This window comes from Lynx canadensis, chromosome A3 (genome assembly GCF_007474595.2).
Source record: "Lynx canadensis isolate LIC74 chromosome A3, mLynCan4.pri.v2, whole genome shotgun sequence".
Classification (NCBI taxonomy): domain Eukaryota; kingdom Metazoa; phylum Chordata; class Mammalia; order Carnivora; family Felidae; genus Lynx; species Lynx canadensis.
Genome location: NC_044305.1, coordinates 110,390,880 through 110,417,047, shown reverse-complemented (window position 1 = coordinate 110,417,047; position 26,168 = coordinate 110,390,880). Strand labels below are relative to the sequence as shown.

General features: G+C 44.8%; 1 protein-coding gene across 1 annotated transcript in view; it reads left to right on the top strand.

Moving 5' to 3' along the window:
- Positions 1-26,168, top strand: part of CRIM1 (cysteine rich transmembrane BMP regulator 1) — a 192,260-nt gene that overhangs the window by 93,577 nt on the left and 72,515 nt on the right. The window contains exons 5-6 of the mRNA XM_030311318.1: positions 16,649-16,770; positions 23,695-23,877. Coding sequence (XP_030167178.1) covers positions 16,649-16,770; positions 23,695-23,877 — 305 coding nt within the window. The remainder of the gene's footprint in view (positions 1-16,648; positions 16,771-23,694; positions 23,878-26,168) is intronic.

The following is a 26,168-nucleotide window of genomic DNA, read 5'->3' as shown; positions in this document are numbered from 1 at the left end:
CTGTGTCCGCCAGTCCACACCTCCACGTGGTTGTGCTATTTCTCACGAAGATGGCTCCTAGATCACAAGTTTTTTTTTTCTCTACACTCCACTCTGCTATATCCAGCGAATGTGCCTGATTTTACAGAGACTTCCCTTTGCCTCTGTATTTTTTCATATCTTTTTAGATGCAGGCTTTAGGACAGTCATTAACTAGTTAAAAATCTAGACCACAATATCCTCCACCTTATTTTCTTTCATTGTAAGTCAAATGAGTTTTTCATTGCCCTTATGCCTTTTGACTTGTTGCTTAACTGCTTCCATAGTTTTATTAAGAAGATGAATGAATGTAATATGTTATTGACAGTCACCCATTCAAAATTTATTTTAATGAGATTTATCCCAAACTTTTTGTTCTGAAGCCATACTGTCTATAAATATGCATTCCTTAAAAGTTATTGAGAAGAATCCAATCTGGGTATTTTGAGGTGGAAATCAATGAAGTCATTGTTTATGATGTTCAGGCTTAAAATAGGGTTTTTCCTAGGTTGTACACAGTACAGCCAGCCAGGTTCCCAAGCTCCCTCCTGGCTCCAGCCTCTCTCTGACTAACGGGTCTGATTCTCTGCCAGAACCTATATCCAGAACATTTATATCTCTTGCTTTCCGAGACCCTGAAAAACCTGTTTTATTTTTAAATCCAGATTTAGAAGCACTTTTCACTTTTTTTTTCCTTAATCCAAAATAATTTAAAATTTTTAGATGGTCTGTTAGCTCCAGTGTTGACTAATATGTGACTTTGTTTTTCACCAAGAAGTTTCATAGACTCTCCGGAGCATATTACCTTCTAAGTACAGTTCCACTGGAAACGTAGACAAACAGGAATCCTGGTGCTCCTGTTCAGGCAGCAGGTTGTACGGCCCCCCTGGTTTGGAGATGGAGGGACGTGGGGAGCCGGGGAGGGTCTTGCCTGGTGGGTGTCAGAGCCAGATTGTGTGAGCACAGACCACTAGGCTTACTGTCCCCTGTGGCCCTGAGCTCACTCCCCACCCGGCCCTCCCTGGTTCCACCACTCAGGAGACCTAATACGCCATGTCCTACGCTTCCCTTTGTTATAGTCAATTTGTTAATAATAATAATGATAATAACTTGTTAATAGTTGGTGAGCAAATGTGTGCACATGAGTAAACTCTGTCCAGCAGCTGAGGAATACTTCTCCACGCGTGACCTGGTGTCATGCAGAGACAGCACACAGCCAAAGATCGAGTGCTAGAATGCTGGCCCACTTCAGCAGGAATTCGGAGAAGGCTGTCACATCCTCTGGGTCTGTTTTCTTTTCTGAGAGAGAAGAAGGGGAAGAGGGATTTGATGATCTCAGCAGTAACTTCTACCTTTAAAGTTTTTGATTTTCCCAAACCTTTTAGAGGAGGAAAGAACCCAAGCTGTTGGTGATAGACTCCTAGGAGAGAAAGAAAGAACATTTTAGAAAATTCCAGCACTTAGAAGATAATAGGATAGAGATATATGGTGATGGCGGGCGGGGGTGGGGGGAGTCCAAACAAAGTTATAAATGAATTGTTTATTTTTTTTCATTTTCTTTAAAACAAAACAAAACAAAAAACTGGAGTGCTTGGGTGGCTCAGTCGTTTCAGCGTCCTACTTCAGCTCAGGTCATGATCTCACAGCTCGTGGGTTTGAGCCCCACGTCGGGCTCTGTGCTGACAGCTCGGAGCCTGGAGCCTGCTTCGGATTCTGTGTCTCCCTCTCTCTCTGCCCCTCCTCCACTCGTGTGCGCTCTCATGCGCGCACACTCTCTCTCTCTCAAAAATAATAAATATTAAAAAATGTTTTTAAAAACTTAGGAAAGGCAACATAAAAAAAAGAAACTTATAAGACTAATGATTTAAATCTGGGTATCAGACTTGTTGAATTGTGAAAGCTGGGTGATATTCCGGTAAAGTAGATTACCTATTGGTCCATGGCTAATGGAATATTGCTAGTTGTGTTTTTTGTTTTTTAACAACCGTAAATAGTCCCTCATGTAGCAGATTGGAGAATATCTGGCCAAAGCTGAATCTTAAGGAAAGAGTTTAGTCTCTTAAGTCACTTTCTAGCAGCATGTGGACATCTCTGCTTGTCAGCCTGCCTTGTTGGGTTTGGGGTTGGGGGGGAGGATGTGTGGTTTGTGTCGCACACCCAGCGGCGTGAACCACACCCTGTCTCCGGCTGCTCCCTGGCTCCTGGACCCACGATTTCACTTGTTTCTCCCCAGCTATTGCTGCCTCACTTTCCCTGAGGTGTTGTCTTTGTCCTCCTTGCCACTCTTTATTCAGCTCCTGGGCTTTTCTGTTTTACTCTAACTTGGATATGCATGCAGACACATACACACCCAGCATTGTATTTGTGGAAGCATGGTCTTCTCTATGCCCGACTTTATGAGCAGACCATTTCTCTTCACGACTCTTTAAATAGGAAATGATCTACTGAATTAAGTTCCCTTTTCTTTGTTTGATCCTCAGTTTTATTTCTCTCTTATGAGACCTTGACCTCAGAAGACAATTTCCCACACATGCTCTGTCATATCATAACAGCTTGAAACACTGCAGTTCCGGGAGGGGAAGTAAGATAAAAGGAAGGATGCCAACCCCACTGCATCTGAAGGATACGTCAGATATACAGCCCGTGACCAGAACAAAATTCATGAATTTTTTCTTTACTTTTCACCGCAGCATCTGGGTGTTTGTATTCAGCTGCTTCAGGTGGAGAATCTAGGCTGCTTAGTCCCCCTTCCTCAATCCTGGTTTTTTTGTGTTCTCAAGAAAGTCCGTCTTGCCAGTGCTACCTTGTATTATGGTAGGAGAATCATAGCCGACTGCTCTTTCGCTGTTTCTTCTGAAGAGACGTAGATCTTGAGAGAAGGAGCTTTCTTTTTCTGATACTGACTCCACCAGATGAGTCCATCAGAATGGAATTTTGGCAGGTTGTCCCTTCCCTTCAGAAGCACTTGAGTTAAATAAAAATTAACCGCAAAGACGCAGTGAGTAAAAAGGTCCCGCTTTGAAAATGTCAGTGAGATGTCAAAGACCCATTGAGGGCCTCATGGAAGGTAGAGGACACTGGGCTTGGTTTGGTGTGGGGCACGGTGATGAATAAGATATGGCCCAGGTGAAGGAACTCAACACCTTACAAATATCAGCTCTGGCAGTTTCGAGAACGTTCCAGACTTTGGGAAGGTAGTCAGAAGGGAACACATAGAGAGTGATCTGCCTTCAAGAAAAGAATCAAGGGCGGCTGGGTGGCTCAGTTGTTCAAGTGTCTGTCTTGCTTTCGGCTCAGGTCATGATCTCACAGTTTGTGAGTTCAAGCCCCATGTTGGGCTTGTTGCTGAGCACAGAGCCTGCTTGGGATTCTCTCTCTCCCTCTCTCTGCCTTTGCTCCACTTGCACTCTCTCTCCCTCTCAAATAAACATGAAAAAAAAAAATATATATATATATATATATATGAATCGACTAATAGACTGTCTTTCTACCAAATAATAGAAACTGAATTTAAGAAAAAGCTGTAACATAATTTGCCAGCTTTAAATCCGAACTCAGAAGTCAGGGACTTCAAAAAGCACACACATAGAGAAAAACTGATTGTGATTTTTCATAGCTCTCCACATTTGCCTGCAGTTTTAAGTCTTGCGATCATACAGCTCCCCTCTCCCTGGGAACTCAGTGGATTTTCTTATTCCTCTGTCCACTTTTTAGTAATAGGTTTGGAGTATCAGGAGTCTTCTGCTCCAGTACTTACACTTGGGCTGTTGAACTCTCTAGAGCTCTTCAGCCAATTCCAGAGCCTCAGTCTCTCATTCTGCTGGTCGAAGTCTTGAGGGGTGGGGTGGGGGATGAGGGGCGGGAGGATTAGACAAGGCCAGGAGCACAGAGGGCAAGACTCTCAACACAGGACATGTTAGCCCAGCCAGACTCCTATGTCAAGGCCAGAAACTTCCTGAGGGTGGCCTGGAACTGACAGATTCCTTCTCAAGGCTCAGGGAGCCCTCCTTATTTCTTCTCTGAGGCCACGTTAAGTTCTTTAGATGATCAAATAGTATTTATTGCAGCTGCATGTGCTTTTAACATGGTGTTAGGTAATTAAATTGCTTGTATCACACCTACTCAAGCTAGCCAGTGGAAATTGCCCCCACATAGGCATTTTCAAAAGGACTTCATCAAATTAAGAGCGTTGTAATTAATTATCATATCCATCTGTTCCCAAGATATTGTCTCAAAGAAGATGATACTTAATAACATTTTTTGGGGGTAGGAGTCATCTGTTAGGACAGATTTCTCTAATTCGGTTCACTTTCTGGATGTTCTCTTTAATTTGGATAATTTATCCAGCTGCTTTTTGAGAGTAAATAAAATTAAATTATACAGTATGTAAAATATGCATTAGCATAGTGCAGATTTAAAACATTCCTGACTCCTGACATGCTATCATGGTAGCATTCTCTGTGTTTTTAAACACATCCCGAAAAAAAATTTGGAAATATATTTGAAGTCCTTCTTTCTCAACTAAGAAAAGAACAGCTCTTCTGTTGCCCTCTGCCACAGTAATTTTTGGCCCAAAAGAGCGAGTCAACTCATAACTAAAAAAGCCAGAGTCTATATTAAACTCTGATGTTTTTAAAACAAAATAATTTTAGGAATTCCATGTTATTTTTGGACTTATCCCCAGATTGAAGCAAATATGCTTTCCTAGAAGTAAAGCCCTTGTCCATGGAGATGAACTATCTCCCTAGTAGAGAGTTTAATTTGTCAATAATTCGCTTCAGATGTGTAAGCCCTGCTCTTCCTATACTAGTGCTTTACGCCTTTTGAGTGTCTCCATGAAAGTGTATCTAGTCTTATTTCACATTTGTTTAAGTCCTGAAACCAAGTTCAAGGCTCTTGTTGAGTGGCTTAGAGTTTGGTCGGAGTGGCCATCACCAGGCCCTGAATCCTTGGCCCTCTGACTCTCACCGAAAGAAAGGAACTCAACTGAATTCCCTAAGACTTTCAGTACAGTTGGAAAGCAGGCTCCACTGCATGGATGATATTGAACCTCAGAGGACTGTCCCCACCCAGCCGCGTTTCATAGTATCCTCCTCATGACACAGGCAAAGAGAATAGCTCCAGTTTTGGAAAAATGTTTCCTGAAGCTATTCACATAACTAATAAGCAAATCTAAAATGTTAAAATCCTTCTTCTTCTGGAAACGCCTACAGCAACCACAAATCTCAGGGACTATTTCTTATTGTTCATTTGCACCTGTAAGTTGGGTGAAAGTGATAGGGCTCCTCATTGTTGTGTAGACGACAGTTTGCAGAGAGTTCAGGGTTATATTTGTCCAGTAGACAGTTTAGCTGCTTAACTGCAGTTAAGATGAAGGTGAGGACAACTTGTGTCTCTTGAACTTGACACTCAGTTAATCTGTGAATGTGTCACACAGACAGGTGCATCTTAAGTTGCCGTTTCCTGACTGTGCCTTTTTTTTTTGAAAGGGAGAGAAGTTGTTATGTTGTGGCTCTTGTGGGCATATGATCAAGCGCTTTGATTACCATGGCTCGGTCATGGATTCCTGAAGACTCTTAATGACACTTCTTGAGACATTAGATGGTGTACTTTTGTGGGCAAGGATACACCTTAACATGTCCCTCTCTGTCATTAGTGCCAAGTACAGGTAAATAAATACTCAATAATTGCTTTTAATTAAGTTTAGAGATAGTCGATCTGTGGCAAGTCCTAGCATTAAAACCCCTTATGTTCTTTTGATCTGTTTAGGGAACGAACATTTGAATGTTTACCAAATGCTGGATGCCATGCTACCTGGTGGGAATAAAACGTGGACTATGATGTTCAGGAGCTTACAGTCTAAAGGCAAACACCTATAAATCATTACAGTTTAAAGTGCTGTGTGCTTTAGAAGTTGGAGCGTGCAAAAAAGCCACTCGCAGAGCAAAGGGCTACCAGTTCTGACTTGGAAAAATGTTGGATTTGACTTTTGAGCTGAGTCTTTAAGAATGAGTCAGAGTTCAGCAGCTGGAGAAAGAGGAAAGGGCATTCTAGGCTGTTGTGGTCATTGATTTTTAAACTTTTAATGTGTCTTACAACTTGAAACATTATCACTCATCCCATCTATCTTTATGATTAGAGAAAAATGGAATTCATGACAATATTGATTTTTCCCTCCCTCATATAACCACCCCTTTTCAAGACTACATCGCTTGTTTCAGATATTTTATTACTTTCCTATTGCTTTCAGTTAAAGGTGCTTCTTAGTGTGGCACGCAGGGCCCCTTCTTACCCAGCATTGGGCTTCCTCACTAGTCACATCCCCTGTAGGTACCCCTACAGTATATCCCCCACACCCCATCCCAGTGCATAATGTGCTTCTGATGGGCTGAACCATTTGCTGTAGACTTAAATATACCATATTCTTTCTTGCCTCTGCAAGTTTGAGTAAGTTCTTCCCTCTACCCGGAATGTCCTTACCTCCACCCCCATGCCCCCACGCCCCCACGCCCGATAGACACTTAACAATCTGTGCCCACTCACAGCCTGCCTTCACAGATGCATACGCACAGCATCAGCTGTTTTTCTTTGTGCCGCCCATCAGAGAAGGCATCGTGGACGAAGGGATTCTTGGAGTGAATGGAGGACTGACTGTCAGGCACGGGAGGGACGTCAGTGTTGAAAATGTCGAACAGCTACTGCCAGGAGTGTGCTTTTCTCCAGCAGCCATCAATGGGTGGGGTATCGGCACAGAGCAGGGAGGTAATTGGTTGATATTACAGTTTGCATTTGGCGGCATTGGGGCTGAATTTGACCCCAAGACATATTTTCTTTGCTTCGCTTTTTTTTCCTCCTCTTTAAATTAACCATTAACATTTTAAAACTGGGATGCTTCATGTAAAAGTGCAGCTTCTTTTGAGCAATTGGAAGGCGTAGTGACATTGACTGTACGTTCTATCATGGAGTGAATAGTGAGCAGACTGTCTTGAGTCATCTACAATAGCCCTCTGCTCTTTCAGGATTCTTGCCTGACTCCTGAAGACATTTGGCTTTGGCCTTTCTGGGTTTAGCTAACTTGGGGTTGGTGTCAGGGGACCAGATGTGGATGGAGGTTAAAAGGGCAAGAAGTTTAAAGGCATCATGAAGATGAGGGTTTGAGTGAAAGAACATGGGTCTGGGGCTGTATTGTTAGGGAGGCACAGTCAGGACAAGGCCCAGGCTAGAGAGCAAAAGCTCTCTGGGGCGCAGCTATCTCAGGGAGGCTGCAGGAGTCAGATGGTGGGAGAACTGGGCGGGTGAACCATTGGGATCAGTGAGTAAGGTGTTTGGCTTCAGAGATTTTAGGAAGCTGTGGCCTCGGGAGCAAGTTCCTGAAATGCAAAGGGGCAGCAAGGATCCTCAGATTCCAAACAATCAGGTGAGCTCAGGGTGATGTTTTCATCCACATAGACATGGAGGCCTTCCAAATTATTACCTAGCATACAGTGGGTGGGTACTTCTGCACTCCAGATACTATCCTAGGTTGCTTTTCGTACAGCTGTTCATTTAATTCACAGAGCAGTCCTAGGAGATACAAGGAACTTGAATCCTCCCCTTCTTACATATGGCTCAGGTGAGGCTAAGAGAAACTATGTCACTTGCCCAAGGTCATATAGCTCCTAAGTGGCCTGAACTCAAACCTAAGACTGTCCTAATGTCCAAGTGCATTCTCTGACCCCTCTTAGGAAATGCATAGGAGACAGGGCCACAGAGAGGGAGGGCTTGCATGAGGGAGGAAAGTGACAATGTGGAGGATGCTGACCTCCCTTCCAACCCAGGTGAATAGGTGAGTGTGGGGAATTCGCCATCTCACTAAAGGCAGTTGTAAGGAAATAGCATTTGGGGGCCAGCCGGGTAAGTGCCGGAACAGATTTGAGTGGTACGGTTTAGTCACATGCAGATGCCGAGAGAGTTTGTCTGCAAGGGGGAGGTTGGGGAAGGCAGAGAGATGGGTATGGAAGAAGGAGTCCCTGGGGAAGCAGAACACTACTCTGTGAGGATGCACTTCCCCCAGAGGACAGGCGACCAGAGGATGGTGCACTTTGCACTGATGACAAGGATGAGAGGTCTGGGAATTGACAGCCCACAGGGGTCCAGGCAGATGCGTGCTTAAAGACGCATGCTGTGTCAGCACCCGCTCCAGCCCCAGGTGGCTCTGGGGGCCTGAAGGAACGATCGGAGCCCAGGCCACTCAGGTTTTCAAATAGGTCAGTCCTGACGTCTTTGATGTTCTTCATGTGCTCCACAGAGGAAATAGAATGGTTCACATCCCACTGTGTGAGAATTTGTGATTATATATCCCAGTCCTTCCTAAACTAAACCCCTAAGCTAAGAGCCAGAATCCTGTGTATCCCCATCCCCACCCAGCTGAGTACCTCCTGCTTGCACTCACTCAACAAATAGTTACGAAGTAATTGTATGTTCACATGTAGGCTGATTCCATGTTCCACACCATCCATTTCTTTTTTTTTTTTTTTTTCAACGTTTATTTATTTTTGGGACAGAGAGAGACAGAGCATGAACGGGGGAGGGGCAGAGAGAGAGGGAGACACAGAATCGGAAACAGGCTCCAGGCTCTGAGCCATCAGCCCAGAGCCCGACGCGGGGCTCGAACTCACGGACCGCGAGATCGTGACCTGGCTGAAGTCGGACGCTTAACCGACTGCGCCACCCAGGCGCCCCCACAGCATCCATTTCTAATGCAGTCGGTGATTCCAGCTCTGAAATGGGAATACCTTATGTTACTCTCCACATCCAAAGCCAGTCCTCCTCCTTCCCAGAGTGCACTATGCCAGTTTCCCCTCTCACTCTTGCTCACTGCTTCTCCGTGCACATCTCACTCCTGCCCTTCGGCTCTCTGAGGCCATCCTGCCCTCCATGAAATCAAATGCCATCGTCTTTCCCCCAGACCTAAGGAGGTGAAGGCAAAGAGCCTTCCGTTCCTGGAACTTGGTCGTTTTCAGACTGTCGAGCTAACCTGAGTGTGGTTCAGGATGCCTGCCAGATCGCAGCTCTCATGTTTCACTAGGGGCCCAGGCCCCGGGGATTCTTTCCAGTTGTGTCTGTGCTCTGGTTCCTCTCCTGCCAGGACTGAGTCCCTCTGGAACTTCCCCGACTCTCTTCTTCAGCCGTCACGTTGAGGTGGTGATGTGTATGAAGTGCCATTGCCTCCTCACCCCACCTGCTTACTGTGGAGCATGGTTCTAGAACATAACTGTATCAATCTTACAGGAGCCATGCGGGCTTGTAAATACCATCTTCCTATAATTTATACCACTTTTCTTTCAACTTAGTGCCATAAGATAAGTTTCCTGAGCCACATGCCAGCCTTGGAGGAGGGAGCCCTAATCATTTGCCCCTTGAGAACGCCAAGAAGAGAAGGGCTACGGTGACTACTTTATTAAGGTCTTATGGTGGACTTTGTTATTATTACCAATATTAGAAATGCAAAGGAATATTTTACCTCATTGCTCTCAATTTACGTCTTCTCTGTATTGGAGCACATCCTTTGCTCCCCACAGAAAAAAAAGCAAAACAAACAAACAATGCAGAGTGATTTTACTGTTGTCTCTGAAGGGAAAGTGGGGAACGATGTACAGTTTCTGGTTGTGGAAAGGAGTGGCCCCTGGACCCACTGCTGGAAGGAAGCATCCTCAGAGCTGGGCCCGGGGCTCGCTGCTAACGTGTGTGTCTAACTGCCCAGGGTTGGCACTGCAAGGAGATCATGTAGGAATTAGCGTCAGAGAGGGTGACTAAGGATTCGTCACCGAGTGAAGAGTCAATCTCTTCTGGTGAGACACGAGAAGAATTGTGACCCTAGGAAATTTCCCTAGGAACGAGTACAGTTCTCCGTAAGGGTAGTTGGGCCCTCGGGAGGGAAACTCGTTTATTTTGGATATTTTATTTGTAGTATCTCTCTTTTTTTTTTATTAAACTCCTGCATTTCTGGAAAGAGGTAAGAAATATAATCACTACAAAGATAGTGCATCAGATTTAATTAAACCTGCAGCTACGTTTTGTAGAATAGAGCTGTGTTTTATGTGTCATTAGAATTTCCATTACCTGACACTTCTTTCATTAATGCACTGAGTGGAATCCTAGTAGTACAAGCAAGGTTTTTGCCCTTTTAGTTCTACATTTCTTCTCGTTTCCTAACTAAAGGGAGAGCCCCCTCCCACCTATAAATACTAGTTGTTTTTTATTTATAGACCATGATTCTCCCCCCTTTGAAGGGCCCCAGCGCTTGGTGAGGTGTGGAGTAAATCCAGTTTGGGGAGGTGCTGTTTTCAGAGGGCCTCACGGAGTTGTTTTCCTCTGCTTGGGGAACATGAGCAGTTGGATGGTCTGCTGCTTCCACATTTCCTCCTCTGCGGGAGTTTATTGTAGGGGAATGTTAGAATAACATTTGGCCTCCCCTCTGCGTGGCGCCCACCGCAGGGCACGCCTGTGCTTTGCTGCGCGGCTGTGGGAGAGACAGGAGGACTCCTCCTGAGGCCTCTTCTGACCCCCTGTAGTTTGGTGTCCTTTACAGTGTCTCCAGTCATTCTGGTGAAGCAAACTGTTGATTGTTCAACTAAGTTATGAAGCCGTAAGTTAAGTTGTGAGGACCAGCATCAGGCATATCGTGTCTTCTCCCGTGATGCTTAGTCGTCTTAGTGGGGAAAAAAGAGAGAGTCGTAGAAGTATACTCCTTGTCCAAAAAGAAAAAAAAAAGATCACCCAAGAAAGCTTTGGAGAGAAGGCGCATCTTGAGCTGGGCCTGAAGGTTGAGTGCTGGCAAGGAGAGGGGGTGGGGAGGAGGAGGGAGAGAAGCAGGGAGTGTGGGCGTGCAAGGCTGTGATGTGCTCCAAGGACGGGGTGGAGGCCAGGAGAAGCAGTAGGAAGGATGAACCCGGATCATACTGTTGCAGTGATGGGAATGGCAATAATAGAAGCATTTTATAGTTAGAAGAAAGCTCATTACGAACCAGCCGTCTCCTTCGGTGGACGAGAACGCCACATCCCAGAGTGGCTTGCTGTGGTCACATGATTTCTGGTGGCGGTGGTGCTGTGTTGTCCGTACTGATCCTGTCTTCACCCTGTGTGTCTTTCCTAAGCCACCATATTCAGGCAGGAAAGAGGTTTTGTAAATGATTGACAGCAAGTGCTGCAAATTGTCATTCTCACTGAAATGATAGGACTAGTTGTACTTGGCTTTTTCGAAATTAAAAGTGCAAACTAAGCCATAGCAGCTGAGAGCCTGCACCTGTCGGAGCGAGTTTCTCAGAAAGTAGGTCCCAGGTTGCATCCAGTGCAGTCTCTTGGAGAGCTTTTGATGCGGGCAGATTCTGAGGCCTGCCCCAGACTTGCAGAAACAATAATCCTGGAGGATGGCACCGTAGAATCTGTATTCTAGACAAACTCCATAGTGTTTCCTTTCACATGTTGATTTTGAAAAGTGCTGTACCTATTAGCTCTCAGTCCAACACTTATACACATAAAAACTATAGAAACAATGCATAGTTTAACCTCTGATTTATTAACCATGAATAAAATGTTTATTCCAGATTATTGCTTTGATGGCTTTGTCCTTCATTTTTTTCGTTTACAAGACAAATAAGACATGCCCCCTGCACCACGGGAATTCACAGGAGAGGCAGTAAGATTTTGATTTCATAGGATGAGCATGTAACAGTCCCAAGAATTCAGCACCCATGTGTACTATGGAAGGTCAGAGGAGAGAAAATTAATCTTGGTTCCTTAAAAAAAAAAAAAAAGTTTCAGGTTTTTCTTTAAATTCTAGTAGTTAAACATATATTGTAATCCTGGTTGCTGTTTGATCAGGGAAGGCCTTGTAGGGTGGGTGGTCTTAAGGTTGTGTGGAATTTACCAGCAGCCAAAGAGCTGAGGCAGAGTGCACACCTGAGCTGTGGCCCTGAGTGAGAAGGGTTGGATTGGTGGGTGGATTGGTGAATGGGGAGTCGCCCTTGTTGCCCAGGTGCGGCATGTGGAGGAACCAGTAGAACGTGGAAGCTAGAAAAAAGAGAAGTAGAGGCTAGACTGGCAGGTACTTTGTGAGCTGTGCCAGGACCCTGGCCTCTGGCCTGCCTGGGACTGTGTGGTCCAGGAAGCAAAGGACAAGAGAAAGAAAGCATCAGTACACATTGCCCTTCAGCCAACACAACAGGCCCGCCTGGGCCTCCTAAGGAGGGGAGTGCCCTCTAGGGGTTTAGATGATTTCTGAGTGCTGTTCATCACTGTGCTCAGGCGCTCAGATGCCCACTAAGCTGAATCCATTACCTACTCAGGAGAAAAAAGACAGCCTAAGCAACCCACCTGGCTGCAGCTGTGATTACATTATGCAGAAATTTATTAATGTGGTGTCTTGATTGATCATTATCTTAATACTGAGGATAACAGTAGAGGCTTGATTTTTGCGGCAAATTGCACATACAGGTTGCTTCTTGTTTGAAGTTAAAAGGCCCTTAGCCCATATACTGTATGATTCTATTTATGTGAACTGTCCACAACAGGCAGATCCATAGAGACAGAGCACAGATGAGTGGTTGCAGGGGGCTGGGGGAGGAAATGCAAGTACAGGGTTTCTTTTTGAGGTGATGAAAATGTTCTAAAATTAGGTAGTGGTAGTGGTTGCACAACCCTGTGAATATAAAACCACTGAATTGCACTTTAAAGGGGGTGAAATTTATGGTATGCTAATCATATCTCAATAAAGCCGTTATTTACTTATAAAAAAAAAAAAAAAGCCCTTAGCATTTCTGCTATAGGTGTCCTGCCAACAGCTCTACCTGAAGCAGCCATTTTGAATTCATGGTGTAGAAATCTCCGTGTTGTGCTTCTCACTTTCTCTTTTGTACTTTTGTTTTTAGTTACTATTATTCCTCTTTCGTGCATTTCCAGTTCTGTTGCACTTAAGAAGTATTTGTTAGTGACTACACACAGTGGATGCAAGGAGAGCTGGTGGTAAGATTTGCACTCAAGTCACCACAAAATAGAATGAGAGAAGCCTTAAGCGATGTATGGTATCTGGCGGCTCCAAGAGAAGCTGTCATTTGAGGTCGGCCCAAGAGGACAGATAGTATGTGCACAGACAGCTGGATGAGGAATATTCCGGAGAGAGCAGCGGTGAACAGTGCAGAGGCAGCAGCATGAGAGCTGGTGTGGAGAACAGAGGAGTGACCAGAGCAAAGGAAAATGAAGAGAAAGACCACAGGGGAGACTTGGGGGAAAGGCCTGTGGACTTACAGGGTCGTATGCTAGGCTGAGAAGCCGATCGGTTAAGTGAGGGGCAGCTGACGACTTTGGACGCTGGAAGTGCAATAACTGGGCTGTGGTGTGGGTTGGGAGGAGAGAGTCAGTTGAAGGAGGCCAGGTGAGAACCTGGAAATTGGGAGGGAGGGGGTTTTAGAAGTGAGGGTAAGTCCTGACCTTGGTGCCATGAGCATCTCTTCCGTGTCTATTTCCTCTACCGCTATTCCACACGTTTTCTCCATTTTCTTGCTTGCTCTTTATCCAGGCAGTGGGGTAAAGGGTAGAAGGAAGACATGGGAGAAGGGACAGAAAAAGAACAAAAATGGAGAGAAAAGGGGGTAAGGACAAAATAACAATTTGCATCCTTTAGTTGTTTTGTAATTCAGCGTTTCCTTTTCACCGGAAGGAAACCTAGTCTCTCGTGGCAAGTGCAGGGCAGGAAGCCTTATATAATCTCAGATCATTGGTTTAGGCTGTGCGCCTCACTATTCCCATCTATAAAAGGGAAGAATACCTGCCTCTACTGTAGGTAAACCAGAGGGTCTCTATCATATTAAAGAACTTTTAAAAACTTAGACTTAAAGTTAAAAACTTAGACTTAAAATTATGTAAGACTTACGTAATTTGTAGACCTAATAAATTTCCTTGGCAGACAAGGGTCCTGACGAGTCCCCCATTTATTACATGAGAGAGGGGGCGTAAACACATCTGTCAAAAGATAACCCATGTGAGTTGTATCGTGTTGAACTGTATGAGATTGCCATGTGACTATTTTTGACTTACAAAAAAATGACAGTTGTCCTAAAGTTTCAACCTAATAGTTGCTGGATATCTGATGTGGGCCCAGGTTTTCACCTTTTCTGGTTTCTCAGGAAGTTCCTTCTTTATTAAGGAGCTAATGGTCTTTAACACCTGCTAATTTTAGGTTCAAAGGAAGCCATGTGAAATCAAAAGACAGCAAGAGGTGGGGAGGGCTTGCCAAGAGGTTGGTCCAGAAGGGGAAAGCAGCTGGGAGCAGGCCGGCCAGCCCAAACCGGGGCACCGGAATCCTTGGAACTTGAACATATAGTCATTCTGGGTATAGGAGCAAAAATTCAGCATCAGGGGTTTTCTTTGGTAAGTGGGTTACTAGGCAGTTGTGTGCAGTTTTAGACCTTCTGTAACCTACTACAGACAACCTCTGTGAATCACTACAAAAGCGAGAGAGAGAGATCTAAATGTTGAGAAACAGGTCAGATGTAAAAGGGGACACAAGAAGCCGTAGGGCAGACTCCACTACGGTTTTCAGCTTGGTGGGATTTCTGACAGCCTCGCAGACAGCTTGGCACCTAAGTGCACATACATGTTCAGTAAAGGTCCCTGAAGGATATCCGAAGAGGTATTTTCCAGTTCATCGTATGCTCTCTGGTGTTTGAATTAGAATGATTCCCCGGAACACATCAGTAGGCAAGAATGTGGATCCCAGAAGATGTGGAAGAAAAGGTTAGTCAGTTATTCGTGTAGGATATGTTTCCATTGTAATCACATGCAGATACCAGAACCAGGGTGTGGCCTCATGAGGCCCTGGCCCCATTAATCCAATAGAGGCTGAAGGGTTGAAGTTGTACAGAGGATCCAGAATAAATGGAAATAATACGTCATCACTGTAGTATCACAGGGATATGATTATCTGCTTACAACTGTAGTAACAAGGCACACAGAAATGAAAGACTGTGGAATAACCTTTGCAGTTCAGCCCTGGAAGTTGATTGCCCTATAGGAATACAGATCCGCCCACACCGAAGAGGCAAATGTTTATCTGAAACCATAAAAGAGAGATTCCATTGCAGCAAAACCTTAATTACCTAACCCCCTCTTCTCCCAGGTCCCCTGATATAACCGTCACCCCATATGGAAGAAGCCTGAAAGGGCCCACCTCCAGAGGGGTTGTTCACATCTTTCCAATGGCTTTAATGGTCTTTGGTGCAAATTTTAATTTATATTTGTTTCCCTTTTAGTTCTGCAGTTGATTATAAATGTAACTAAACCTCTGGGCCTGATTATTGAGGTACTTGTGGACTATGAGCATACTGGAATTCGTTACAGGTCCAAAGAACAATAGGAGAACAAAACAATCGCTTAAGCAAGAAGGTGGGGGGAAAACAAAAAACTGAAATTAACAAGTGTGTTAATCGCTCTTGCCTGCTGGGAGCGTCCCCCTCCCCTGATCCTGACCCCACACTGTACATAAGTACCCACATACTTCGTGTGAGGATGTCTCTTTTTAGGATGCCTTCCTTTTATTCCTATCAACCTGGGAACTTCCTTGGTCATCCTCTCTGCCCTCTGACCCCTCCTTTCATCCCCAGGGGAGCCCTGGGGGGGGGGGGGGCTTGTGGGAGGGAGCTGGAGGCTAGCTTTTCCTTCCTTTTATTCCATTTGTATTCTAAGGCCCTAGGCTGCTCATTCCCTGCCTAGTTCTTTGTAACAGGCTTCAGCAAGCAGTAGACTTTTTTTTCTCCTCTTATGCTCACCTCATACATATACCCACCTCTTACTTTTCTACTACGTTTAGACTGGTTTCACAGCAGAGTTGAACTTAAGTAAGGTGAGAGCCAGCAGAGTGGGCTTGCAGTTCATTGAACACCTCATTCATGCATGTTGAGATAAATGGGCACGTTGTGGCTTAGAAGATCCCCCAAAATGAGGCTTTCAGCTTTCAAGTAACTGTCACAGGTCCCCCTACTAAAGCTCATGCCCGTTGTAAAGAGCTCCTCAGTCTTCCATCAGCATCCGTTTCTCGTGTTATGCATAATTATAAATGAATGTGGCTAAAGATGAGGGTACCCCGAGACCCAGTCACACTGACAAAAAGAGACTCAAGAGCTACTAACTTAATAGCAGAAAGAAGGGTCAGAAAGATCTCTGAAAAACACCCAAAGGTCAACAGCAACAAAGCAGGAACACAGGGCCATTTAACACGGGAGCACCCTTCTGTGTTGGCCCATGCGAGCATCGCTGGTTTATGGAATAACACCATAATGTACACACATAAACACGGCCCTGCGTCATCAAGGAAATGCTTGTTATGCTGGTCTGGTTAAGTAAGAAATGACGTAATGCATTTTAGGAATATTTCTGTCAAAATGGTTACAGTTAAAAACACGGGTGTATTTTAAGGAGATGAGCCTCAGTTATTTGGAATGCAAATTATGTTAGCACCCGGTCCCCATCCCCCAGTGACCCCAGATAAGCAAGACAGTGTCGTTTGCCACAGCCACTGCCACTTTGTTTGTGGTCTCCCGACTTCTATGTTGTTGTTTATTCATGGGGTTTTCCTTCCCTTTTTCTTTGGTTTCAGATGCGAGTGTCTCTCTGGCTTATGTGGTTTCCCCGTGTGTGAGGTGGGATCCACCCCTCGCATAGTCTCTCGTGGAGATGGGACACCCGGAAAGTGCTGTGATGTCTTTGAATGTGTTAATGGTACGTGGGGGTGCAGGAGGAGGGAGGGTTCCATTGGCCGCTTCCGCCCTGTGGAAGGCGGGGCATACATTCAGGGACTCAATGCCACTCACTCAGGAGGAAGGTCAGCTTGAGATCTCTCAGAGCGACACAGGGAGTCAGGAGAAGGGGATCCTCATTCCGTCCATCAGAAAGAGAATTTTGAAAGTGGAAGCACAGATTGTCTGTAGCTGTCACATTCGGCTGTATTTCGGTAGTGCAGAAACGTGAGGAGTTCAGGAAAAGGATCGCAGAAGCTGTGACCACACTACCACTGCTGTCAGGAGCTAGTCTGTGTAACCGATGCCACATTGAAGCCACCACAACTTGACACAGAAAAGGCATCGTTCCTCTAGTCGAGTATTTTCCTACGTAGAGAGCACGTCTTTGACCGGTGCTAGGTCATTCTTATTGGCCGCTTTTGATTCGAGCCTTATGGCCCTGAAAAAGGATTCTGCAGTCACAAGATTCCTTCAGATAGAATCCACTTCTCCTTTTCACCTTTCATGACAGGGCTTGGTGTTTGGTGACATGGTGTTTATTGAATTCAGATGCTAGAAAGGGAGGAGAACCTAAGACACGCCCTTCCCTCAGAATTTTTAGAAGGAAAACAAAGAATAAAAGTCAAGCAAGTGAAATGTCAGTCGTTCTAGCACTATTCAGTCAGTGCCTAGACACAAGGAAAATGAAGGCGCATGTGGACAAAAACAACAAAATCGCACTTGCAGAAACCCCCCTATTAACTGCTGCCTCTAAGAAATCAGAGTTCAGAAGAATGTCTGCCCTCCCTCAAGCCTGTCCTTCCCCATATGAAAAGGTTGTATTAAAATTGAGTCCTTGCGTCCTTTGGTTTTCAGTCCAGTGGCCGCCTGTTGTTTTGTTTGTTTTGCTTTGAGTAGACACTTGGAGTCAGGCTTCGTGGTTGACAGAACGTGGACTGGAGCCATACGACCTTGGTTTGAGAATTGGTTCCCCCCAGTTACCGGCTGTGTAACTTTGGGCATCGCTTGGTCTCCCTGGGCCTCAGTTTCCACATCTGTCAAGTGGAGTGAATAACAGTCACTTAAATGAGGTTCCCCTTGTGAAGCACTTGCAATAAATCGTCTTTATTTTGCGTGTTACCTCCCGTTCACACCCACAGACCCGGGTCTGGACGTTCCAAGGGGATAGAGAAGGCGAGATGAGCTTCCTGGCTCACAGACCTCACGAATCCAAGCACAGGTGTAGAAAAAGCTCCATGTGGAGAAAGCAGCCTCTTCTCAGTGCTTCTTCTCACTTCTAGTCGTGTGTGTTAAACACCAGCAAACCGCAAAGCCTCTTCTCTGGTACCGCTACGTATCGTAGGGGACATTTTGCGAGTATTTAACTCCTCTGCCATTTGGCACAAATACTCCTCACCCTGGGCTCCTAGCATCTCAGATGTGCTTCCTTCTAGGACTCCTCACTCGGCCAGTCCTCTCATGTCCGTCTCTCATTCTCCAGCCCGAACCTGCAGAGAGTCTGTCCTTGTGTCTGTGGGTGTTAGCGTTCGGGTTGTCTTGGGGGAGTGAGCGAGCAGATTCGGGTCATATCAGTTCCCTCCACAGGTGGCTGTTAAATACCAGCCCAGAGAGGGGTTCCTTTGTGGGGACCCTCCATCTTTCACTGCCCTCCCTGGACGTTAATCTTAAGTCACTTGTCCCCTGGAAATACCATTTGCTGTCGTGTCCTCTGGGCGAGGAAGAGGAGTGCCTTTCTTCTTTCCTTGCATCTCAGTTGTAGAAATCCAGCGTCGTGTCTTTCTTACCAGGACATTAAGCTTCCATCTTACCCAGTGTGCTGTGACCAGACGGCTAATGGCTGCCCCCCACCTCAGCGGCCGCGGATGGATCTTTGGGGCCTGCTCTCGTTTATAGCCTCGCTGTTTGTAGAGCTGTCATTCCAGGAATAGGACTTGCCATCTGCCACGAGACAATGCAGAGATGACAAAACACACTCAGTGTTTCCGGGGGTGACGCTTGCCTGCCACCACAAACCTGGGTGATCTCTGCTTTTTTGTTCATTGTCCTGTTATCGCGTCTCTATTACTGTCTTAGTTGTTCAGTTGTAGATGAGGCTAGAAACCTTAATGCTGGGAAGATTCATAAGCTTACACAGTAACATTTAAAAGTCTGTATTTTACCTCTTTTAAGGTATGCACACACGCAGATACGTGCATGTGTGTGTGTGTTTGGCCCCACCCCCAGCGCCCTGGGAAAATCTTACTGTTGTCATAAGGCCATCATTAGAGGATATCACATATCAAACACTCCTTGTCACCACTTAGAACAGCAGAGGTCTATTTATATTTATATAAAGCTTTGCTTATCCACAAAGGATTTCAGGCACCTTCATAGCAAGAACAAAAGCCATAACGCAAAAATACTAATGAGAAAAGAGAGAACCATAGAGTTGTATGCAAATGCTGAAAGTGAAAACTGAAAAGAAGAAAGCGCCCGCAGGTGTGCAGGCTGTTAAGTGTCTGTCTGCATAATTGCCAGGGTTAAACATTAGCAAGGCTCCCAGCTTCCTGGCCGTCAAAGTGGAAAAAAAGTAGATAGAGTTAGATACGCAGGTCTTATTTTTAGAGGAAAGAACCTACTGGAGGGGGCAACTCTCTTCTCACCTGGAAATTTGAAAGGCACTGGCTGATGCAGTAGGTCACGTCCTCAGTCCCGTTCATACCACCAATACAGACACGGGTTTCCTGCGACAGCTCTTCTCAACACAGAGCAAAAGCCACGTATTCAAATGCAACTCAGCGAAAGCAGTTCTCAGAGATGAGTTCGGCACACAGCTGGAATCTAGATGTCTGGAGCATTGCCTCCCAGATTTTGAGAACCCCCCCCCCCACCACAATGTAGGAATAGTTCTAGAAACCCCAGTTGAGGGGACAGTGGGTTGAATGTTACCTAACCCCACGTATGGAAATGGAGACAGCATGTCACCACTCAGTTCCTAAGCTGCCATCTAGGTAATCCGTGTGTGTGTGTGTGTGTGTGTGTGTGTGTGTTTTAAGATTAAGTATTAAAGTGAAAACACAAGATGGAAAATATTCACAGAGAATTTGCGAACTCCTAAGTTTTGAAAACATCAGCCTGGATGAATAGATGGAGAGAACATTCTTCACAAACATTCTCTTTGATTTGGTTCGGTTTCGGTGGTGGGACTAGAGAGTTGCAAACCAGATTGAGACAGTTTTTGACACCTTCTCTGATGAGAGCCAAAAGTAAGACTTATGAGGTGTTAGGTGAACAAGAGCCCTGTTTAGAAACCGAAGGAACAGGTGGTATGATTGAGCTCCTTTGATGGAAACTTAGAAGTCATCAAGTTCATCACCTGGAACTATGACCCACAGCCAGGCCTGGAGTAATCTCAAGTCTCCTTCAAGAAGCAGCTCTGTGCCTGCTCGGGCCCACAGACAGAAGTTTTATCTTCAGTCAGCTGGAACTGAGTGGTGGCCTCTGCTTCTTTTTGATGAGTGCGTGTTCTCCATTTTGCTGTAATGCACTCTATCGTCTCACACGAGCACCCTCCCCCTCCCCACCTCATGCTTAGAGGAGTTTGGGTTTGAAATCTCAAGCATAGAATGTGGAAGGTTGCTCAGATATATGATCAGTCGTATGTGCATATCTGAATAAAATAGAGTATCTTGGTTTGAGTGTCATAGCCGGTAACTGCCTCTGCCAGCATCAGACAGTAAACCGTAAAATTGACCAGTCGTGGGAGAGCCATACCCAGAGTTGGCTTGCTTTTTGTGTAAAATTTGGGTCTAAAAAACTCAGACCTGCAGTCTTTTAGTTGAAAATGAATACACAACATCTATTGAGAACCCACTGTCTGTATAGCAGTAATGCTCAGTAATGTTTCTAGAGGTATAATATCTACTTCTACCGTAATTCAGAGAATAAGTATTTCACTTACTAGGCATTTATTGAGCACCCATTGTGTTCCTGGGGCCTTCTCAAGCTGCTTTTCCTTAAGAGTGATGATCCCACCTTTTGCACTCCCTTATGAGGGTGGTTCCCTTTTTCTTATCCTGCTCTGGCACACACACGTCTTCCCCCAATGGAAAAGGGTTTTCTCCCTTCAGTATTGTAGAACCCCATGTACCCTGTCTTTGTGGGCCATCAGTTTGCTGTTGACATATGGGGAGATTTTCAGATGTTTCCTGACGTGTGGTTGTCTCTCTTTTGGCTTCTGTGGTCCACCCACTGGCCTTCCTACACAGCTCACCGCCAGGGAAATGAGACCAGAGGCAAGATATTAGCCTTTTCCTACTGAGAGATTGAAGGGAAAAAGCAACAGAACTGTATCTATTTGGACTTTTCTTCCACTTTCACATTTGATATAAAAGTTCTACATTTTAGTCTTCTCTTTCACTAAAATTATATACCTATCACCATCTGCCAATCACTGTAATTTGGCAGGCAGTAAAGGTTATTAACCAACTATAAGGTTTTGTTGGTTTTTTTTTTTTCAGGAGTTCTGGACTATATTAAAGAGAAAAGAGAAGATTCCAGAACTAAGAAATATAAAATTTAGTTGGGCAGACATGAAACAACACACACACAAAAAATCACTGACAAGACACTTTTATGCATCTCTGCATTGAGAAGTATAAATTCCGTAGTAAATTATTTCTTTGTACTATTTTTCATTTCCACAACCACTTAAATTGTTCCTTAGAGAGGTAGTGGTAATCTCCACACGCTTCCGAGGGTCACATTTATATCCCCTACAGGTGAGGAAGTAATTGGTCACTGCTCTTCAAAGATCACTGCCATCCTTCTTACTTGTATTTTTTCTGAAGAGCGTCTATAAATTTCTCTCAGCATCAAATAGGGATTTCATTATGGGACGTGTGTGTGTGTGCGCGCGCGCGCGGCCGGGGGGGGGGGTCTGGGGGGGGGGTCTGGGGGGGGGGTGTTTATCCTAGAGAACTCATTATGTTTTCTAGGCTGTGTTTTGGGGGGACTCCCCGTCTCTCTAGATCCCACCCCCCCTTGTTCTCTGTGCATTAGCTAGTGAACCCTAACTGCCAAATCCTTCATCAACCCCGTCCCCGCCCGCTTAAGCTTCTGCACACCCTACCAAAAATACTGGTTCATCTGGAGCGGCATTATTCATAACCAGACTCTTCCCTCCTCACTTTCTTCAAATCTTGCACCAAGATTTGTAGCTTCACGCAGATGGTGGATTTGGCTGATTAATGTAACCAAGTAATTCATATTGATGGGTTTATACTTTTTTCCCTTCATTTTGAATGGGTGCTCAGCATTTTGTTACAGTATTTTACCTCACTGCACAGCATGCAAGTTTGATTTGCAGGAGCGCTCCCATTTTCTACACTTTGGAACTTGTGGTCTCACTGCCCAGTTCCTTCTATTCCCTGCTCAGATTAGTATGTTGGCTGAAAGCATATAGAAGAATTCTGAGCTATAATGAGATGATACTTTGTAACACAATATTAGTTTTCTGGAAAAAGAAATCATATATACAGCCAGCAGTAGGGACTCGGTTCAGACCTGCACTTTTGCTGCCTGTGTAAACACAGATGCACAGCCGGCCTCACACCAGTCAAGTGACTTTAGGCAGGTCATCTAATCTCTTTAAGTTTCATTTTCCTAATCAAAGAAATGGATATTAACACCTGCTCTGTCTTCTCCACTGCACTATTATAAACTCGAATGAGAAAGTCATTGTCCTTAGGTATAAACCAGGTGCAAATACATTCAAATTAAAATGCGGTGAAAGTCTCTTTAAAAGTTTCAAACATGCAAGGTGACATATCAAATGATGTTGGCTCAGAGGAGCCCGTGAACGATGCTTGTATCATAATCTAGCTTTCCCCACCTTATTAAACAGGGTACTTCAGCCTAGGAGAACTTTGTTCAATTTGGGAATATTTTTATGTTGCCAGCTTCATTGAGACACATATCATGCAGTTTACCAAGTTACACAGTTCAGTGGTTTTTAGAATATTCACAGAGTTGTGGAATCATCACGATCAATTTTACTATACTCATTAGTCTCCCCCCCCCCCCTGACCCCGCCAAACTTCCCAGCTCATTAGCAGTCACTCCCCATTTGCCCCCAACACCCCATACCTAGGCAACAACTAATCCAGTTTTTGTCTCCATAGATGTCCCTATTATGGGCATTTCATATAAATAGAATCATATAATATGTGGGGTTTTTTTTTAATGGCTTCCTTTAATTAGTGTAATTTTTTCAAGGTTCATTAATATTATAGCATGTATCAAAACTTCATTTTATGGCCAAGAAGTATTTCATTGTATGGATATACCACATTTTGTTTTCTCATAACATCAGTTCATAGACATTTAGGTTGTTTCCAAGAAAGGGAATGGTGTTTTGTTAAAGTCCAGGTACTATTAAAACTATGGATTATTAACCCAGATAGAAGAAATAATTTAGGAGCGAACACTGAAAGAACACAAGAACATCACCTCCAAAAGACCTTAAGTAAATTGTTTTTGAGGCAGAGCAGAGCCTAATGTGGAGGCAAGATCGTTTATTTGACGCAGAGAATTCTTTAGCAAAACACACATAATGTCTTTAAAGCACATATCAGATATGTGAGTTTCATGCTCAAATGGTTACCTTTGTTTGTTTGGAGTAGGGGTAAGTCGGTGTAGATTTTTGTTCAGGAGAATTTCAGTTCCTTGGGGCAAGAAGATAACTGACTTTGTTTAATTGTATTTTGCATTGCCTTACTGTTTTCATTGTACAAATTATATCAATTTGGTAAATTTCTATCAAATTCTAACGTTCTGTCAGAATTTTCTAGAGGCTGATTGAAGAACAAAAGGCACCACCCAGAAATGACTTTGAATATGCCTTGTTTGCTTTAACTCCTTTCAGAAACAAAGCCAGCCTGTGTCTTCAATAACGTGGAATATAACGACGGAGATATGTTTCGAATGGACAACTGTCGGTTCTGTCGATGCCAAGGGGGTGTTTCCATTTGCTTCACTGCCCAGTGTGGTGAGCTGAACTGCGAGAGGTACTATGTGCCCGAAGGAGAGTGCTGCCCAGTGTGTGAGGGTAAGAGAAGGTGCTCATTAAGGTTAATAAGCATATACATGGCTCAGACTTTTAATACCAAAATCAACACAATTCAGTCTCACCCAAAAATAGAAGAAAATTGAAGAAGTTCCCTTTTTGTGACATCGTGGCCCATCTTTCAGGACTTTGATCATGTCAGGAGGAGTGCGTGAGATGCCTCCCCAAGGGAAGTTATGCCCTGGGTGTAGAAAGTGGGCCACCTCTCTACACAGGTCAACATGAGATTTCCCAGAAGTGCTATCCATTCCCCCCCTCCCTTGATTCCAGAAGTTCCTCAGCAAGATCTGGGGACGTCAGAATTCACCCCCTGCTTTCCTCAGATTGTTCAGCTGGAACAAGCCAGCCCTGATCATTGACCATCTCAGCCAGTCAGCTCAGAGGGGAGCTTGCCCTGTCTCCTTTCCACACCCACACCCCTGCAGGTCAGGTCAGGACTCTACTCCTTGAAAATGTGTATTTGGTGAGAGAGGGGTTGTGTGGCATGGTGGTGACACCAGCTGAAGCCCAGCCAAGTGTCAGGTATGGCCCTGGGCAGAAGGCTCTCAGGGTCTGCTTTCTCTGTATCCCTTCATCCCTCTAAGAAGTAATAGTTTCATGTTTCTCCAACAGGCTTTACTCTCCCACCTCTGCTATTTGTAAATAGTGAACATTTCAGAATAATGATTCTGAATATCCATTCACTATGGCCCGCACATTTTAAGGTTTAGGAAACTGAAGTTCAAAAGGTAGAGTCATTTGTCTAAGTTTATGATACCCCCACACCTGATTGTGTCTCTGGTGTGAACACATCACTCAGGCCCAAGGTGACGTGGGCCTTCTTGTCTGGACTGACAGGGTCACAGACCCTCAGTCTGGAATCAGACGTTTCCGTCTTGCGTCTGAAGTCCACCCTGCCTTTGGGGTGCCTGGGTGGCTCAGTCGGCTGAGTGTCCGACTTCAGTTCGGGCCATGATCTCATGGTTCGTGAGTTCGAGCCCCACGTCGAGCTCTGTGCTGGCAGCTCAGAGCCTGGAGCCTGCTTCAGATTCTGTGTCTCCCTCTCTCCTGCCCCTCCCCCACTGTGCACCCTATCTCTCTCTCTCTCAAAAATAAAAAATAAACGTTAAAAAAAAAACAAAGTCCACCCTGCCTTTCTCTGTGCACAGGAAACAGAGGACAGAATGCCACGCCACATTCTGTACCTTTTTCTGTCTTCCTACGGTCCTGTTCACTGTCTGAGCTATATTTACCACATAATATTGGAGATCTGAAAATGTTTAAAGTATACAAACTACATTCCTAACATTGAACAATTGTTTATACCAGGGAAATTCTTTCCCGTCTTAGCAATTATTTTAGCCGACATAAGAGAAAGGTGGTTCACTTTTTAGAAGTGTCGTTGTGGACTAATTTTTTTAAAAAGTCACATCAAACTTTTAACCTTCCCAAATGATTTGTTCCCTAGCTGGCCCCAGTTTGTAATAGTTTCTCAAACTACGTAGCAGTTGGTGGTGTAAAAACACAGATAGGAACCTCTGTGTAATAATCATAATGAGAGGTCTGGGCACAGATCCGGTCATGTCTCACTTCCTGGAATTCAGATCCAGGCTCAGAGTAGAAATGAAGTATGCAGTGTAATATTTTTTATGAAGAAATTTATAAAGTCTTATCTAGCTCAGGTCTCTTGGCTGCTTCCCTTTCTGGCAGGCTGACTTTCTAAAGCTGTGACTGCATGATTTTAACTTTTGGCGTTCTGACTTTCTTATAACGCCCTGTTCCCTCTTTAGACTAAAGAAGACCAAACTCATGAGTGCCTGGTCTTTCCTCCCCACTCAGCAGCCCTTACTCTTTGAAGCCAGGTTTTACATGTTTCTGAAAAAGAAAATTGAGTGGTTTATCTGGTTGCTCTCGTTATGATAGTAGTTGGGGATTTTGTGTGCAGTGTTTATGTCCTGGTCAGTAACGTCAGAAAACATTTTTTAGTTTTTAACAGTAGCCTTGGCTACTTTTGTTCCCCATCCTCAGCTGCTGCTTGGCCACCCAGCTCACAGGGAGAAAAATAGCCTAAGTTCATAGCCTTTCCTCCAGGGCACAAACAGCCACCCACCGTATGTCTAAACCAGCCTCGTCTCAAACAAGTCCACAGCAAATTCCTGCTGTCCTCCTCACTGTTGTCCACGTGGACCTCCAGGCACCCCGAGATAGACTTCAGTCCATCCTAGAAGTCACGGCATCGCTCTGAGTTGGACGGGGGCATTATTTCCCCCACTCTACAGGTGGTGAAATTGAAG